The 17,967-nt window shown below is 38.5% G+C and overlaps 1 protein-coding gene across 4 annotated transcripts in view; it reads right to left on the minus strand.

Moving 5' to 3' along the window:
• Positions 1-17,967, minus strand: part of UBR5 (ubiquitin protein ligase E3 component n-recognin 5) — an 85,468-nt gene that overhangs the window by 65,017 nt on the left and 2,484 nt on the right. For all 4 annotated transcript variants that reach the window (XM_066334378.1, XM_066334361.1, XM_066334369.1 and 1 more), the window contains exons 2-5: positions 2,727-2,771; positions 2,179-2,260; positions 1,897-1,973; positions 980-1,099 (exon numbers count right to left, since the gene is read on the minus strand). In XM_066334378.1, coding sequence (XP_066190475.1) covers positions 980-1,099; positions 1,897-1,973; positions 2,179-2,260; positions 2,727-2,771 — 324 coding nt within the window. The remainder of the gene's footprint in view (positions 1-979; positions 1,100-1,896; positions 1,974-2,178; positions 2,261-2,726; positions 2,772-17,967) is intronic.

The raw sequence follows: 17,967 nt of genomic DNA on the forward strand, positions 1-17,967 counted from the left end.
AAGAATAATGAGGAAAAAAATGTGCTATATGTCCCACAGTAAGTTCTTAAACATGACAATACTAGTTTGTCTTTGACATTTAACACGGATTTTTTGGTTCAGATGCCTAATGATTTCAGAAAAAATTTGGGAAGGTTATGGGGATGGTTATTCTTCATGCAACTAAGGCCCAAACGAAATTAGTTTATCTGGCAATAAAAAAAATAACAAATTTTCTGCAAATTCATGGAAAAGATGTAGTTCCTTCCTCTTAACAAATCATTCACATGCAGAAACCACACTTCTCCTTACTGCAGTTAGTAACCTCAGGAAGCAGCATAGTTAGACATGTCTTACAAAAACATGTAACAAGGAGATCACTGTCATTATGGAATGAAAATTACCTTTCTGTAAAAAGGGACACCATCAATTTTAAAGCTAATGACAAGAAATCTGGATCTATACAGTACATTTTGCATATAGTACAATTCCAAAGGTTCTGAGAAACAACCTTTTCCAAATGTTTCTTTTCCATTACTATGTATAGGACCCCAGCTATCAAAACACCACTCATGACTTGAGGCAAGGGAGTGAAAGGCACAAAACAACGGAGCACACAAGGAAGGTTCTTCCTGCATAAATGCACTCATTTCCCTTTATGCTTCTAGCCTATCACGGTTTAAATTGATAGTGTCCCTCTAAAAGACTGCTTTTCAAAAATCAATGAACTAAAAAACATTCAGAATAAGACAACACAGCCTAAACCAAGTTATTCTTCACATATATATGGAGAACTCTCTGTATCCTATGTGCTGAAGGGTCACTTAAATGTCTGTTATTTTAACCAAGTCAATCAAGGGTTTTTTTGTTATACCCTACCTACACAACTGCTGTGATTATACGTTCCCTTAGACATACTGCATACAGTTTATATATGTGTATACACATATACTCAAATATGGAACAAACAGATTGCAGCCTCAATCCTATCAAAACTTACCCAAGGGTGTTGCCTGCCAGTCTGCCCAGAGTTTCAGAACCAGACAGAAACCATGGGGAGTCACTAGTCCTGCCTGGCCTGGATGTCCTTCCTGCCCCTGAGCCACTGCTCAACTTTGAACTGAAAGTAAAAGATGGTAAATCAGTCACAAAACAATCCCAAATGGGTTAAGAACAAAACCTGGAATCCCAGGTTGAAATTCTCAGGGACTTAGTCTGGTAACATACCAGCTTAAGCAACACCCTTGGGGAATATTCCAAACTAATCTAACTGTATATTAAGAGGTACACTGGAAAAAGAAAGTGGAAAGCATGCCTAACAGACCTTACGTACACGAGCAATCCGTAATAGCACAGTTGCAAATACATATTAAGCTAATTAGTGAATGAAGTTAGCCACTGTGCTAAGTTTTCCATTAGTGTATATGTACAAATTGTAATCAGCAGGTGTTCTATCTGTAAACCTGAGCCTGAGGATGCTACTTCAATATTAAGTGGTTTAAATTCAAATGTGATCTGTTAATTAGTCCTATGAAGGGGGACTTACCTGGACCAAGGACCACCAGTCTAGAAAGTGACCCTTGCCAGATAGGACCACTTTCAGAGTGGATTCTACATTAAGCTTAACAGTTTAACACAGCTTCTTTCTTAAGAATTCTTTTTGGAGTAGTCTGTTTCTTGAAGTTAAAGAGAGCCTGTCTCACTTCTTTCAGAATCACATATCAGAATCACATATACTATTTCTTCCTACACCAGTTTGTCAAGCTAGGCTGTTTGGCTGCATCACCATAACCATTGTGTCTCTACTCAAAGTATCCATTCCAAAATCTACTTTGAAAACGAATAAAAACAAAACCAGAAAAGCAGCCGAGCTGCTAATTGAGTTAAAAAATATCTTAGAAGAAAAGCATTTCTTACCCATCACTATTCTCAGGTTTACCCAATTCCAATCTGTCTGGTTGAACTGAAAAACCAATCCTGCAGACTCTACCATCCTGTATTTAAAACAAGAAAAGCAAGTGTTCAAAACTGAAATATAAGTCAAATTTACCACAAAAATTAAAACACAATTTAAAAAATTGTGTGTTAAAAATTAACACTCTTCAGTTACTGAAGAGTGTTAATCAATTTAATGTTAGAATAATTAATTTTAACTGTATGGTTTCAAGTTTGTTACCTGGGAAGATTTCAGCAACTTACCTCCAGAAGAAATGCAGCATGATTTGGTCCCACCACACACTGTTTAATAGTGGCCTGTTCCAATACATTCAAAGGCGGGTGGCTGAAAATAAAAAGTGAGAATTTACAGCATTTTAGAATTTTTGAAGTCTGAAAAAAAAACCCACCAAGTTGTGCATGGAAGGAAAAATGTGCAGTGGTGGTTACCAATATGAAAAACTTTCAAAAATGACTAAACATGCATTAATTGAAGCACGCAGCACATAAAATGCAGGAGAAAGATCTTAAAAGGTGATCATTTTCACTTGATCTGATCAGCAATAAACAACAGGGTTTATACCTCATATTAAGAAGTAATTTCATAATTAGGGTTTTAATAATGTAATTTATCATAACTGAGAACCTCCCATTTTCTTCCTGTGTTATCTGAAGCATGTCTGGACTTCAGTATCAGTAGCATTGAGGATTTCTAACGCTCCATCACCTACAGTACAATCATCTGCTTCTTGTTGCTGTTAGAGAAATTGTGCTTTCCTAAATGATTTACAGCAGCAGGTGATATGCCTTACCTGTTTAAATTATATTTGTTCAGCTTCTCTGAAACTTCCCTTAACCTAAAACAGAAAGAAATGAAGTTGTTATTTCATGACATACTTCACAGTCCACAACATCCACTCACACAGCATATTTACAATGTTACAGGAACAACTTACCACCAAATTTACTGAAGTTTAATATAAATACTACTTGGTGCTGTGAGTCTGTTTAAGAAATGGATAGTGTTCAGCTTCAAATCAAGTTTTTGTTTAGGAGGCTTTTTGCTTTGGAGTTTTACCCATGCCACAGAACCAACATTCGCTTGCATTTCTGTGTGTTTTGCAACTCACTACCAAAAAACACTACTCTTGCCTTGTTACAACCACTTACAACTTCATGCACAAAATAAACATATAAAGCAATGACCATGAACTGCAGATCTACTTGTATTTCCTTGTATAAGCTTGAATAAAGTATCCCAGAGGAGAAAGGAGATTATAATCTTCTTGGAAATCCAAGTATGTGGCATGTGAGAGCCAAAAATATGACAGTAAATTCCCCAAAACAGAAAACACAAGGAAAGAGATGAATAAAAGCCAAGGGCAGAAGGAACAAAAACAAATTCAGACTAACAGAAGTAACAATCCAGAGAAACATCACTATTTATAGGGTTATGTAAAACATCACCTTTACTAAAGCTAAACAATGTGTCCAAAAATTCAGAATATCCGAGCATAAGAAAGGGCCAACCCAAATACCACTCCTGCTTACAGGATACTGTATCCAAAAGTGGAAAGCATCAGAGTTATTTCTAAAGTATTCTCTAATCCATTCAGGAAAGATCCACTATGGGCAGCAAAGACACTGGAGTACTATCAGGTATGCATGTCAATTAAAGCTTGGGTTCCTGTCTTCCCAAAGGAGACAAGCAGTCTGAAAAAGTCCCTAAAGAACTTCCAGCTATAGTCAGAGTATTTGTATTATATCAAGATGCAAAACCAAGACAAATTCTGTAAAACTGGTGCAAGGTCTTCTTAATCTAGAAAAAAATTCTCAGCTTTGGTACCACGATCATCCTTGCATAAATCAGCAACACTTTTCTAAACCTAACAAAAAGACAGACACACCAGCACTGTTTTCCTCTGCTTGAATCCGTATCTTTAAATCCTTTATTTTCACTTGCTTCACTATATTTCCTACACACAAACTATGGACAACAAATTTCAGCTACTTCCAAACCCTGAGCATGAGAAAGAAAGCAGACTAGAGGTCCAAACAGTGAAATCTTAACGTTATCAACAGTGTTTAAAGTATTTGTCCTGAGTGAAAAACTATGGGGAAAAAATCTCCAGTCGATTTAGAAACAAGGTATTTTATACTGATAGAAGTAACTTCCAAGCCCAAGAAGAAAGGAAAAGTGAAAAGAAGAGGGCAGAAAGGAATTGAATGTGTTTAGAATTGTCTTTTGCTGCCCAAGCCAAGCTGCTGGTTTGTAAGTAGGCGATTTCACACTCCCAATTTCCAGCCACAACCACTTCACACAGGCCAAGAGTACATATGCAGACAAGGCTTCTGTGAAGACAGCCCACAAAAGCAAGAGAAAACACAAATGTCCCATGCAGTCTGTGCAAAAGGTACCCCACAAGAGTGAACTACTGTGAGAGACTGTGGAATGAACCCCAAGCTGAACAGCATTCACTCCACACTGTATCATACAGCAAGCAGGGACTGCTGCATATTATATGACAAGTCAAACATCCCTGAAATTTCATGTCTTGAGTTTATCACCTAACAGTTTACCACAGGAATCCTGAGCAGTTTTCCATTAACATTTTTCTCCTGGCATGCATGGGTAATAACTACAGAACAGGAAAACCTATCTTTAAATTCATTGCACTGCCTTTAAGAAAAACTGACAACAAATAAAAAAAAAAGTAGCACTTTACTGGAGATGGTTACTAGACTAGTCTATGTGCAACATTTAAAGCTTCCTTATCTGAGCCCTGGTCACAAGACCGGACCACTGCCAAAGAAATAGACATACTTAAATTTGAAAAAAAATCATCATACTCCTTTTATACCTGTAATAAAATGAAGTAATAGGAAAGAAATATGCTCAGAAAGCTAAGATTTCACCAGTCAATGAATCCATGAGTAACATCAGTCTTGAGAGATCTAACATTGCTGAAAAGAGGCTGCTGTCAGTCTTTAATAGGAGGAAACAGAGAAAAATACATGCCACAATGCTGAAAGTACTAAACTATTCTATGGAACGAAAAAAGAGTAAAAACTATCTCATGCCTCAACCATCTCATATGCAACTGCAGTAACAGCAAAATTAACAAGTGCTGCTGATAAGCTCCCGTAAGTCCAGGAGGACTTGAATTTGATGCAGAACAGCATTGGAGCTGTTCCCTGCTGGGCTGCTGGTTCCACCTTCATTCCTCCCCTTTCTTGTGCTGGCACCAGCATTCACGTGAACACCAGTCACAAAACCAAACCAGCAGGAAAACAATAACAGAGCAGAAAGATGTGTTTGTATACTGTGTATTTAGAGTCTCTTCGTGCAAATATAAACTTGAAATAATCTCCTGCAGCAATCTAAGCCCTTCTACCTGCACAGTTGCAGGGCATTGTACCACTCACCCTCTGAATGAAAAGCTTATTTAAGATCAGGTTGATTTCCATAAGACAGGGCAATAATTTCAAGTGATGATGCTCCGGAGGAAGAGGTACAGGCAGAGATGATTTAGTCAATTCTCACATTAAGGTCAACATTTTCACTAAGACCTTTCTGTGGTAAATGAAGTCCCCAATATAAATGCCTTGACAAGCTATGCTTTGAAAAGTTCTCATTAAAGGCAATCAAACTATTTCAAACGACAAAGTCAGAAGCAATACATATTTTCATCACAAAGGTTTTTGAAGAAATGCACTAGCTTGGCAACACTTAGACAAAAAAGTTTAGTGATGGCTCCTGTATCAAGACACACATTCTTTATATACTATGACTGAAACTAATCCAAAAACAGTTGTGAAGAAAACAAAATCAGTTTGTCCAAGCCAAGTAGGGATTTTTTTAATTTCAAGTTTCTCAGTTCAAATTTCTAGCTTCTAGAAACTGATCAAAATAGAAGGGATCTATGCTCACACTAAGCAACCAAAAAGGCCCTAAGTCAGGACTACCACAGCTTAGATTTCCCACATGGCACTTTTATTCATCACAAAACATTACTTTTCTCAAAGAAGTTTTAAGTTTTCTGTTTCCAGACAAGTTTATCTCAGGACCCATGCTTCCACCACATCTTGCTTTATAAAAGCAGGTTAGGCTCAAAAATGCAGTAAATGCAGTAGTTTTTCCATTTCAAAATACTGAAGATAAGTGTTGCAGAGGAAAGGAAAGGTACCTCTGAAAACAACTAAATAAACAAAATGTAAACCAACCAAAGGAAAAATAAAAAGAAGAAAAAAAAAGACAAAAACAAAAAAACCCCACATGCACACACACTAATAAAACCCACAAACAAACAAAATCCCCACACCTCAAACCCCTAAAATCCCCACAACCAGCTTGGTATGATGAACAACTTCAAGTGGGGAAATAAGAAATAAAGCTACTTAAGTCCTGGTAGGTTTTTCTAAGTGATCAGGTCAATTTAAAATGTCAATGAAGTCTGCAAGCCAACTAACATGAGACTTCCACACAAGACCAGACAGAAGTATGCAAGTACCACTACAATGCTTTTCCAAGGGAAGACTAATACAAATAATAACAAGCAGATACCCAAAGGGACATACCCGTATGACACAATGCCTTTAAGCACTGGAGAACAGTATTACATAGCTATCCACACTAAACAGGTAAATACAACCTTCATCCCTGCCCCTCAGCTGAGATGCTGAAGTGCCCTGAGCACAGCGAGCCAGACCCAAGGCAGCGCCTGTGGCCAGTCCACAGGTTTTGGCCCAGCAGAGCTGCACAGCCTCCAGATCAGACCTCTCACACCTGCCTGTCTTGAATCACATCAACATGAGCTCCTGGGCCTGTCTATCCATGTCACAGAAACAGCCTCAGAAAAGCAGAAAATGGACACCAATGAAAAGCTTAAGCAAATACATAATCTTCATTTCCTAATCCCAGGAAAACATTGACACCAGATGCTGTCACTGATGTAAAGTCACACCCAGCTATCCTCCATGCCACAGTACAGGATACAAAGGGATCCTGCCCCCACCTGACATCTCAAACACTAGAGAGCAGCTTCCAAGGAGGCAGCCTTCCACAGCTACACCTTTCTCCTACTGGAATAATGAAGATTTAGAGTGTCATTTAAGTCATCCTGGGTAGAAAGTGTGAAGAATCCATAAAATCAAATGCTAAAGTACCACATAAAAGCAGGCAATAAGATTATCTGTAGAAAATAAAGTTATGCACATAAGAAGAAAAAGAAAGAAACCCCAAGCACAAGTAAAAAACAACAGGCTCCAAGGCAACCAATATACTCAGCAGGGTAGTGGGATAATGTGTTTAGACTGTAATACACAGATCACTGAAATGAACTAGATGACAAAGAAACCCACTGCTCTACTCAGTCAGTAATCTGAGAACCATGGCTCACACTTTGTCCTCTCCACATTTCAAGAATTATAAATTAGGACTATTTGGTTATTACATACTAAACCAACACCTACTGCTCAGGAAATCCCTAAGCTGCAAATTCTTAAAAGTTGTAAAAGCATCACTGTAATGTCTGCCCAATTCTAATACTGTTCTCCATTTAATCTAGCATTGTCTCTGCCACAAACTGGAGGAAAATAAGATGGACTTTTTGTCTGACTTCAGCAGATATTCTTGTATTTCATACTATCAGCCAACACAGGTTTACAGAACATGGCTCCCAAACTTTATTTCCTATTTCGGGGGATTGTCAGTTTGGTTGATAAAGGTAGTTCTGATTACTTAATAGTTCTCTCTGGAACAATGATAACACACTGTGCTGAATCTGTAATCTGCAGTAGAACACTAATATGACAAAGACCGAACAAACTAATGTCCTGAAAAGAGCTTTCTGTCACTGAAAAGTCTTCAGGTAATACAATGATTGCAGAATGAAAATTCTCTAACAGTAGACTGTTACTATTTAATAATATAACAACATTGGTGTAGATAATGTAGACCTAAGTTGGATATAAAATAGCCCACAAGAAGGTTAAAGCCCGACAAGAAAAATTAGCAAAAATAGGACACATATTTCAGTTCTAGCTTTAAGAACACAAGGCAGATTCCATATCACTGCATAGAAGAAAAAGGGGAGAGCAGTGCTTTAGTTCCACAAAATCCTCACACAGAAGCTGTTGATGTTCAGGCTGGATAAGCAGACACTGAGGTGAACCAAAAACTATCTGAACATCTGGGTCCAGAGGGTGGTGATTAGTGTCCCAAAGTCTGGCTGGAGGCCAGTGACAAGCTGTGTGCCCCACAGGTCAATACTGGGTCCAGTCCTGCTCAACATCCTCATTACCAACCCAGATGATGGGGCAGTGGCTATCCTCAGCAAGTTTGCTGATGACACCCAACTGCAAGGACTGCTGGATATGCTGCATGTTGCTGCCATCCAGAGCACAGCAACCTCATGACAGCCAAGGGGAGGCAAGGCACAAATCCCTGCACCTCAGCAGGAACAACCACATGCACAAGAACAACCACATGCCAGAGAATGTCCAGCTGGAGAACAACAGCGTGGCAGAAAAGGACCTGCAAGTCCTGGTGGCCACCAGGTTGAACATGAGCCAACATGCCTTGCAGCAAAGGCCAACAGTACTCTGGCTGCAACAGAGAAAGTATTACCAGCATGCCGAGGGAGAAAATTCTTCTCTTTATTCACCATTCATGAGGCCACATCTGGAGGTCTGGGCTCCCCACTACAAGAGACATGAGCATACCGGATGGAGTCCAGCAAAGGGACAAAAAGTGATTAAGGCACTAGAGCATATCTCACAAGAGAAAAGGCTGAGAGATTTTGGACTTCAGCCTAGGAAGGAAAACTCAGGGTGGGGGGAGATTTTATCAACATATATGAACACCTGAAGCAAGGGTGGTAAAAGAGACAAAGCCAGGCTCTTTCCAGTGGCACCCAGGGACAGGACCAGAGACAGCAGACACAAACCAAAATACAGGAGGTTCTGTCTGAACATCAGGAAACACTTTTTTTGCTGTGAGGGTGACCAATCACACAGGATGCTCAGGGAAATTGTAGAGTCTCAGCCCCTGAGTTATTGAAAAACCATCTGAACAGTCCTGGGCAACCAGCTGTAGACGGCCCTGCCTGGGAATGGGATCAGATGATATCCAGCCAACTTCAACAATTCTGCAATTGATACTGAGGACTTAATGCTATCAGGATGTCATCTCCACATATTTGACTTGAAGGCACAGCAGCAAAAGGAGGGGATTTGCCATTGAAAAGCTAAGACCTCCTGTTTTGCTCTATAGAATCCATCTAAGGTCCGTGGCACTGGAAAAAAGTTACACCAATGAGTCAGGGAAGTGTCAGAGAGCTGCACATTCAGTAAAAAAATTCATGGGTACTTAAATATGCAGCTAGAAGTACTCTTTCTTTAGCAGGAACAGCAGGACCAGGGACAGACACCTGAAGAATTTGTGAAATGCCTCTAACTAGCAATGAATTCTTAAGCTGGGCAACTGGTTCTTCTAGTTCAGAATCTACTCACACCCTTTCTTCAGACTTAAGTGACACTGGAAACATTCCCCCTCTGAAAAAAAAAAAAAAAAACAAAAAAAAAACAAAAACCCAGAACCACAACCCTACACCACAGTGCAGAGGATGGCCATAGCTCAAGAGGAATACAAAGTCAATCATGCTTTTTAAATAAGCAAATACCCATAAGCTAGAAAACAGCACAGCATCTTTTGTGAAAAAAAGTTAACAGTCTGAATACAAACAGGAAGAAATCACAAACTGTATGATCCAGACAGGACTGCCACAGAGGAGTTACAGCATGCCTGTATGTTATTTAGCACATTATCTAGAGGAGTTGGTAGTGAAGTATATCTACAGCTATGAGTTGCCCAAACACCTAGTGTTTCGGGGGGGGGGGAAAGAAAAACACACTACAGGAGGAGTCAGACTCAAACTAAGACCTTTCTATAGCAGTAGATTTCCAAAAGTATAGTTTGCAAACCCAGACAGAAATCTGTTCTCTGGTGCAGAATGCATCAAATCATCATTTTGTGGTCCCACATTCTGTTCAGCTGCACAAAGTCCTTACAGCTGTTTCGTTTAACATTTAGCAGAAGGCTATTTTTTTAGCCAGAACATCGCTACAGCTAAACAACTGGATCTACCAACTCAGTCGGGTGAGTTCTGAATCTTAAAACAATTAAGGCTGTAAGCTATTTAACTAGCCATCACTTTAGGAAGTACATCCTCTTGCGATAATAAACCACAAATAATGGGAATTTAGAACCCCGTGGTTCTAAATGCAAGAATACTTGAAAAATACACACATGATAATAGGATGAGCAGTGTTACTACACTGAACAACAAACAAATGCTAGCTATCAAAATACAGCTAGGCAGCTGTTTAACTAGAATGAGTGAAAATTAAAAGACCCCATTAAGTCAAAGAAAAAAAACCTATTTTTACAGCCAGAACATTGCTGTAGTGATTTCATGAAAAAAATGCTATCAAAATAAAAATCCAGTCACTGAAAATCATAGAACCTTTCCGTGTCCCATTGTGATAAGATTGTTAACGCTCCTTCAGGAGTTCATTACGAGCCACCAGGGAGGCTGTGAATTTACCAGCACACCAGCTTAAGGCCTGGAGAGGCAGGTTCTGGTCCCAGCTGAGGCTACTGCAGGCCCAAATCATCTCTTCACCATTTTCCTTTGCTCTAAGCTTCAGAGAGCTGTGATTGCTTTGTGAAAAGTTGGAAAATGGCCTTTGATTAGAGCACTCAAATGCCATAAAAATATTTTTAAAAGAACTGTCACATTATTACATGCTCTATGTCTTGACTAGAGAAAAGCAACTGTATGTTTTGTGTGATTTTAATAAAAACAAAGCACAAACAAGAACTGAATTCTAATTGCTCTGCTAAAAAGTCCAACAACCTTATTCTCATTCTGAATTAGTTTTAGCAACAATGAAAGATCACCTAGAATGTCCAAGTCCTTTACTTGCCAATTCCTCCAATTCCAAGCCTTGAAGTATTCAACAAAAATTCTGACATCACAGTGTTACCTGCACATCACTTTTTCAAACTTGCTAAAAACTGTCTTTTAAATACTAGACCTCCTCCTCAGACTGCTCTGTCTTCCACTAAAAACACATCTTCAAAACCTTTCTTTCAGACACTGCATCTTTGATTTAGACAGGAATGGACTGAGGCCTGGAATAAAGAGTAAAGAGCAAGCACCAGGACAGAAACACAAGCAGCCAAATCACTTTCTCCAATGCACAGTGCAGGAAGAATACCTCAAAAGAAATCCCAGCTTCTGAGGTGCAAAGTTCATCCCAATACTTTTTTGCACTGCCGGAAAAAAGATTCTTTTTTCCATCTGTGTGTACCCCAGCCATGCTCCAGGTGCTTCCCTGAGTGTAACCAGGGTTTTGGTTCCCCAGAAGAACCCATGAAGCAGCACACTGAGCATCTCCTGCACCACATCTTGCCTAGGGCCCTATTATTTCAGGTAACAATCTTGCCAGATGCAGATTTTGCACCACAAGAGAAAAACTTTGGCCATTCCAGCAAAACAGCCTGTTTATCCCCCGCCTTCCCATAAGGAGCAGAACCCATTACTTGCCATATTACCTTCTGCCTACCCACTCTACCCTACAAAGACAAGATGTTATGATGTGTATCATTTGAAGGTTTAAGTACTTTTAAATAAATGATATGGAGACAGATACATTTTGTCAAAGTCAGTGAACTATGTATACAGTGGCTTAAAAAATGGAAAATTTAGAAAAGAAAAATCGCTCTTAATAGTATACTGTGGTCAAAGCCAGAGAAAAGAGTCCCAAGAACCTAAGAAAGATCTTGATTAAAGATCAGACAACAATAACTCACTTATACTAAAAAATATGAAATGGATTAAAAGCCATAAATTCTCTTCAGAAGAACATACCTTGATACTTACTAGAGAGAGAAAAAAATGCAGCACTGACCATTTTCAGGCCAGATAGAGAATAGCAGAAATTTCATACCATAAATGAAAGAATAAATACAGAGACACATTTAAGAAAATTAATTTTGCAACACGAACAAGAAATTAAACTGATACCACCCTTACTGAAGGAAGCAACAGACCCCAATGGCTTCAAACAACAACAGAGTAAGGTGTATATTCAACTTTATTCCTATAGACAAATAATTATTCTCCAGTTAAGTTTGCGGAAAAATGCAGTAGCACAAACATTTGTTTCTATTAAGTCAATGTCAGACTCCACACTGACACCTCCAGAGTGAAATTACAATTTTCAGTAGAACCCAGAGATCCCCATCAAGATCCATTTCACTGTATCAGAAATCTCTACATATGGAGATAATCCATCCCAATGGTGAAAAAGGTGTGAGGTTGAGGAAGCATAACGGATAATAGAGAATGAAGCACAACGAAAGACGGTAAGCACATTTCAAAAATGCTGTTTTACCACAGGTTTGGATTAAAGTAATCAACTTCTATGGCATGTGGGAGGGGAAAAAAAAGAAAAAAAGGACAAAATTAGCATACAGCTTAACTAGAGATGATGGCAAACTTGTTGCAGAAAGTAACACCAGCAAGTCCTGAGCAGAACAGTTTCTTTCTGGGCTCTCTCCTAACAAACAGGCAAACTACAGCTGCATGGGTAGAGTCACCCCTCAGCTATTCGAGATATTTTGAACTGATTCATTTGACAAACAAAAAACACACTCTCTCGAATGTGGATTGTTTTATAGGCCTTTTTTGTTGCTGGAGACAAATCCTGTAAGATCTCCAGAAGCCTTGGTACATTCTTCATCTGCTGCATTATGCTACTGTTGTCACAAATTAAACTGGCAGACCTCATGACTGGAAATAAAACAACAATGATAGCAAGAAATCCCAACACAGCTAATGTCCAAAATAGTACTAATCATGGAAATGTTTTCAAAGTTTTTTATTCTGCACTGTTTAATAACACACCACAATGTAAAAACTAAATCAGAAAGATGAGACCAAAATATCTTCAGGCATCTTTTCTGATAAAAGGCAGTAAGCAGTTTAATGGTGAAAAGCTGTCCGAAACATTACAGAAAATACACATTTCATCTCCACTGTACATGTAAAGCAATTTGAGAAATCATCTCAACAGCAACTGGCTTGGGATTACAAACCATAAAATGCTACTCTAAAAATAATCTTCAGAACTGCAACAAAATAATCAAGTTGAGATGTTAAATATTCACTGTACCAACATGGACTGCTGCTGTAAAACACACTGCACTTTCAAGTGCAGCAGCCAGGATTTGCTGAAGGACTCGGTGAAGCATATTTAGTATGAGAAATTCCCCTGACAAGTGCTGGGTGCAGCAGTGAGACTTGTGAGCAAAGAGAGCACATTTAATGGTTACATCACTCCTCACCTGGAACCAAACTGGCAGTTTTATGTACATGCAGATGACCAGTGCTCCCACCTTAAACCTTTCTATTTAGGTTTACAGTGTGTTTCAACTGTTTACAATTGTCACACTCCATACCTTTGTATCAGTGAGGTATATAAAACAAAAAACTTCTCTCGTATAAAACAAAAAACTTCTTTAAATTGAAGCAAAATACTAACTTCTCTAGAGAGGAAGGGTAAAAGAAAAAGCAGTCTTGGTGAACTGCAGTTTTTAAGCACAAAAAGACTTTTAGAAATAGAGCACAGAGTTTACTGTCAAAATAGTTCTACATCAGAGAGAGCAAATAAAATCTGAAGTTCAGATAATTATTCCTGTAGTGGAGTAACTAATGCTGTGTCATCCTCACTTAAACTGTCAAGCTTAAGGTTTTGGACAAAATGCATGAGTGCACCGTGAAAATTAGATCTGTGCCTTTATTTCAACATCTTTTTTTCTCCAAATTGTTCCTCTCAATTTAAAATCCACTAACTACTGCAACCAGGTCTTGTCTTCACGTTTTCTCTGGGGCACATAGAGATGCCAACTACTGCAGTCTCCTGTGTGGAGTTGTTTCTAAGAGCCAAATCCTTAGTGGACTTCAATGCATCCAAGATTAAAAAAATGTAAAACTGAAGAGCACAAGTAGATTTTTTTGAATTGGTTTTTTCTGCATAAATGGCTGATGATGCAGAGAAAGACAAAACAGCATCTTGCACATTTAACTGCAAATTAGATTGCTGCTAGTGTAATCATTAAAATAAATAAAATTAAATACCTTGAATCCCCTTCTCCTTATACGTTTAAAATACATAATACATAATAATTTAAGTCACAAATTATAAACTGTGCCAGAACTGTGAAAAGGCCGCCACAACAAACTGCAGTTGCCAAGCTTAGGCACATCCCTGGTTGTTTTCCCTCAAGTGTCAAGTCATTTTTCATGTAAATATAATTGTGTACCAAACAGTTATGTACTTCAGATAGTTTAAAAAAGTGTCACACCCTCCACATCTATTTTTTAATTGAATCACATATTTGACAATCATTCTACATGGCAGCCAGAATATTTCATAAATACATACTATACCAAAAATTACCTCAAATATATGTTATTGTTTATAGCTTTTAACTTTTACAAATATTTAGTTCATAAATGTTTTTGAGTACTACTTTACTGTTCTTAGAATTAAAAATGTTGTTCTCTGACTGCTTTGGCTTGCAGTGACAACCTTATAATACAGCTAATAATATCTTAATCCCTTAGTCTTACTTTATCATTGGTCAAAAAAATATGCTCAAACCTTATATATTATTTGAGAAGGAAAAAGGAAGCAACCTTTGTGCCCCAATTACTATTTTACTAAATTCCTTGTGACAGGTCACAACTACTCTCAGCCCCGATCACATTCACAGTACAGTTTCACATTACAGTAGCCAAAATAAACTTGCTGCTTTCAAAATGGAAGGAACTCAACCCTGCTTCCTCTTCCCCGATCTTCACTACCAACTCTCCCTCCTGCAGCACTTTTCAAGATATTCTGATGCACACCCAACAAGGAGATAAACCAGTTCAACTTCCTAATGCACTCAATTATATTTACTTCACTTTACCAGGGCTATCTTTATATCATTTTAGCAAGTTCAGTCAGTTTCCTATGGGATCAGAAACTTACAGTTAGTGCAAGGTAAGAGGTGGGGAAAACAAACCTCCGCCTTCAGAAGCGAGCAATTACTCTGACTTACAACATCTCAGGAAAGTTTCTGCAAGAACATTCACAGACAATTACATATGTACTCTCTAAAAATCTGGGGTGCAGCAAGCAACTGTAATCAGAAGATGACCCTGGCAGAGCAAAGTCCAAAAAGGCCTAGAATACTGGGTTATGTAAAAGTAACCCTCCATATTCAACCAGACATGAAGTAACACTACAAATTCTGATGATTAACTTCCCAAATTATTGTTCTTAAGTAACAATACTAAGTAAAATTCAATCTTAATGTACTGCTGCATGTATGAATCCTGTAACATTCTATATTACTGAAGTGGTGGTGCAAATCTTTTGAGACAGCCAAACCATTTTATTTTTAAGAAAGTGTTTCCAACTATGAGTCTCATGATAATAATAATAACAATGTCATGACAGTCATCCTTTTCCCTCCTTCTCTTCTGAAAGAGGACAATCTAAATTTGGCTATCCTTTCAAGAAACCAAGTTCAATACTTTGCCCGTAACTAAAGTTTATTAAGCAGCTGTAACTCAGGGAATTCAAATCCTATATCAGTCATGGCTTCCCAGTAATTAAACCACCTATTCCTGTTTCAGGCAGGCTACCTGCACTTTTGCTAAAGTAGATTAGGAAGTCTAGCACACCAAAATAAATCATCTAAGCTAAAAGAAGTACTGTATTATCTGCACAAAACTTGCAGATTCTCTCTTTAAGAACACATCAGTCAATGCCTTCTCTTCCCCAACCTGGGGCAGCAGTGCAGACCATACATAAGTAACAGCAGAGAAGTTTGTGCTCAGGCTGCCTTCCTCCAACAGGAGGGAGGACACTACTCTCCCAGCAGGCCTGTGGACCTAGCAGAGGGGTTCAGGCCGTGCACTATCACTTTACCACGAACACTTGCATTATCAGGAGCTCTCTCTCCCTCCTTGTGCACGGCTGCTGCAGACACGTGGGGCCAAGACATCAGCCTCACATCCCTGCTGGCTCCCTGCACAGCCACACCACACCCTCGGCCAGCTCCTTCCAGCAACATCTGCTTGAGATTTTTAACAGATTTGCTCATCAGTAAATGCAAGGGGGGTGGCCTTTGCCAGAGTAGCAGCCACATATCCACTGATCACTTGCACAGTACCCTAAATTGATGTGCAGATTAAAAAGTTATGTTCTTGCTAGGCATTTTTTCCACATAAATTGATTATCAGAGAGCGCAAACAATGCAGGCAATGCAAAGTACACAACTTAAATTTTCAGTTCAAGCACGACCTAAAGTAAGTAACATTCAAATAACAGAAACAGGCACTGAATGTATTATTAAGGGAAAATAGAGGCATGTAAAGAACGAGATAATCCTTTCTTTCCCCAAAGCTGACTCTACATACAGACTCACTGAAGCTTCAAATTAACTTTTCTCAGGTGTGCTACTGGTTTCAAGGATGTTACTGCCAGAAAACTTAGTACATGACACTTCTAAACACTCATATTCAGAATACCCTCTATTTAACCAAAATCATTACATCTCATTCTCAGAAGAGAAAAGAGCACATTAACATTGTGTCAATGACCACTTCAAAAATTACATCTTACTCTATGCTAGGACTTAAATAGTTTAGCAGACAAGAACTTTCTCAGTACAAGGTAAAAACAAAGTCAAAGCTTTGAGATGAATCCTGTCCCTGAAGGTTAGCTCATGTACAGAAATCCATTTATGTAAGGTGAAAGACCCCCCCTTTCTCTTTCCACAGAGCAGCAAGTTAAACTGCTCCTGTGAGGTTTCACAACAGCCAAGAAAAGGCTATTTGTCATGGCTACACCCACTTCCTAACCCAATGTAAAATTAAGAAATATACTCAGAATTTACTAAGATTAATTTATCTATGGAACTGTGTCAAACTTCCTTCACAAAGCACAAAGTTTCCAACCCAGAAAGAGGTGGATAATCGACAAAATATATCTAACACCCACTGCAACAGAAGCTGAACATCTCTTTTTCAAATATTAAAGCCATTAATTATTTACATCCCAAATATTCTATGGAGTTGTTTCTCAAACTGCAGGCCATATTGAATTTTTCTCCCATTAAACTCTTCATATTCAGTCTGCAGACAACAAATTGCTTGAGGAAAAAAATCCAAGTTACCTATCTTCCTTAAACTTACCAGAAAAACCTCAACTACTTCAGTTCATCCTAAACAAAAGCTTAGCCTAGTATCCCTTTCAAAAGATGAACGTAGATATAGATACAACTACAAAATTAAGTATGACCTTGTCCTCTTCAGTGAACTGTCTTCAGTGTCACCAGCTCCCAGACATCTGAGTGAAGAAGTCAACACTGTTTCAGCTTATTTGAGAGAGGACTAATAATTACCTTCAGGGTACAACATTAACCTACATTTTCAAAAACACTAGCCAAGAAGTATTTTCAGATGATGAGCAGATGTGCTCAAGAGTCCTCCCATTATTTGTGGTTCTACAGTTACTTTCTCCTCTTTTCTTTGAAGTGTTTTCCCATTCTCACAGTTGCTGCATGAATAAGTGTGATAACAAATTACACAGAAAACCTAATAAGAACTGCAGAACAAAATGACAGAAAATGCATCAAATCAAACTGGAAAAAGCTACTTCCTCCCATTTTGTCAACTACTTAAGACCAGACCAACACTTCAGGAGAACGATGGTTTCCAAAAACACCTCACTGCCTTCTCACATCTACACTGGTTATTAAGCATAATGTATCAAATACTTGATTACAAAAACTCAACAGTGTCCTGTATCCTGGACACACGAGGATTGCACTGATAAATGCCTTGTGTTTTAAGTGATGATTCCTTTGATGCAGAGCACAAATCCATTACTGAAAGCATATAATGCAGAATTATGATCCCAAAATCTGAT

Source organism: Sylvia atricapilla, chromosome 1, assembly GCF_009819655.1.
Source record: "Sylvia atricapilla isolate bSylAtr1 chromosome 1, bSylAtr1.pri, whole genome shotgun sequence".
Classification (NCBI taxonomy): domain Eukaryota; kingdom Metazoa; phylum Chordata; class Aves; order Passeriformes; family Sylviidae; genus Sylvia; species Sylvia atricapilla.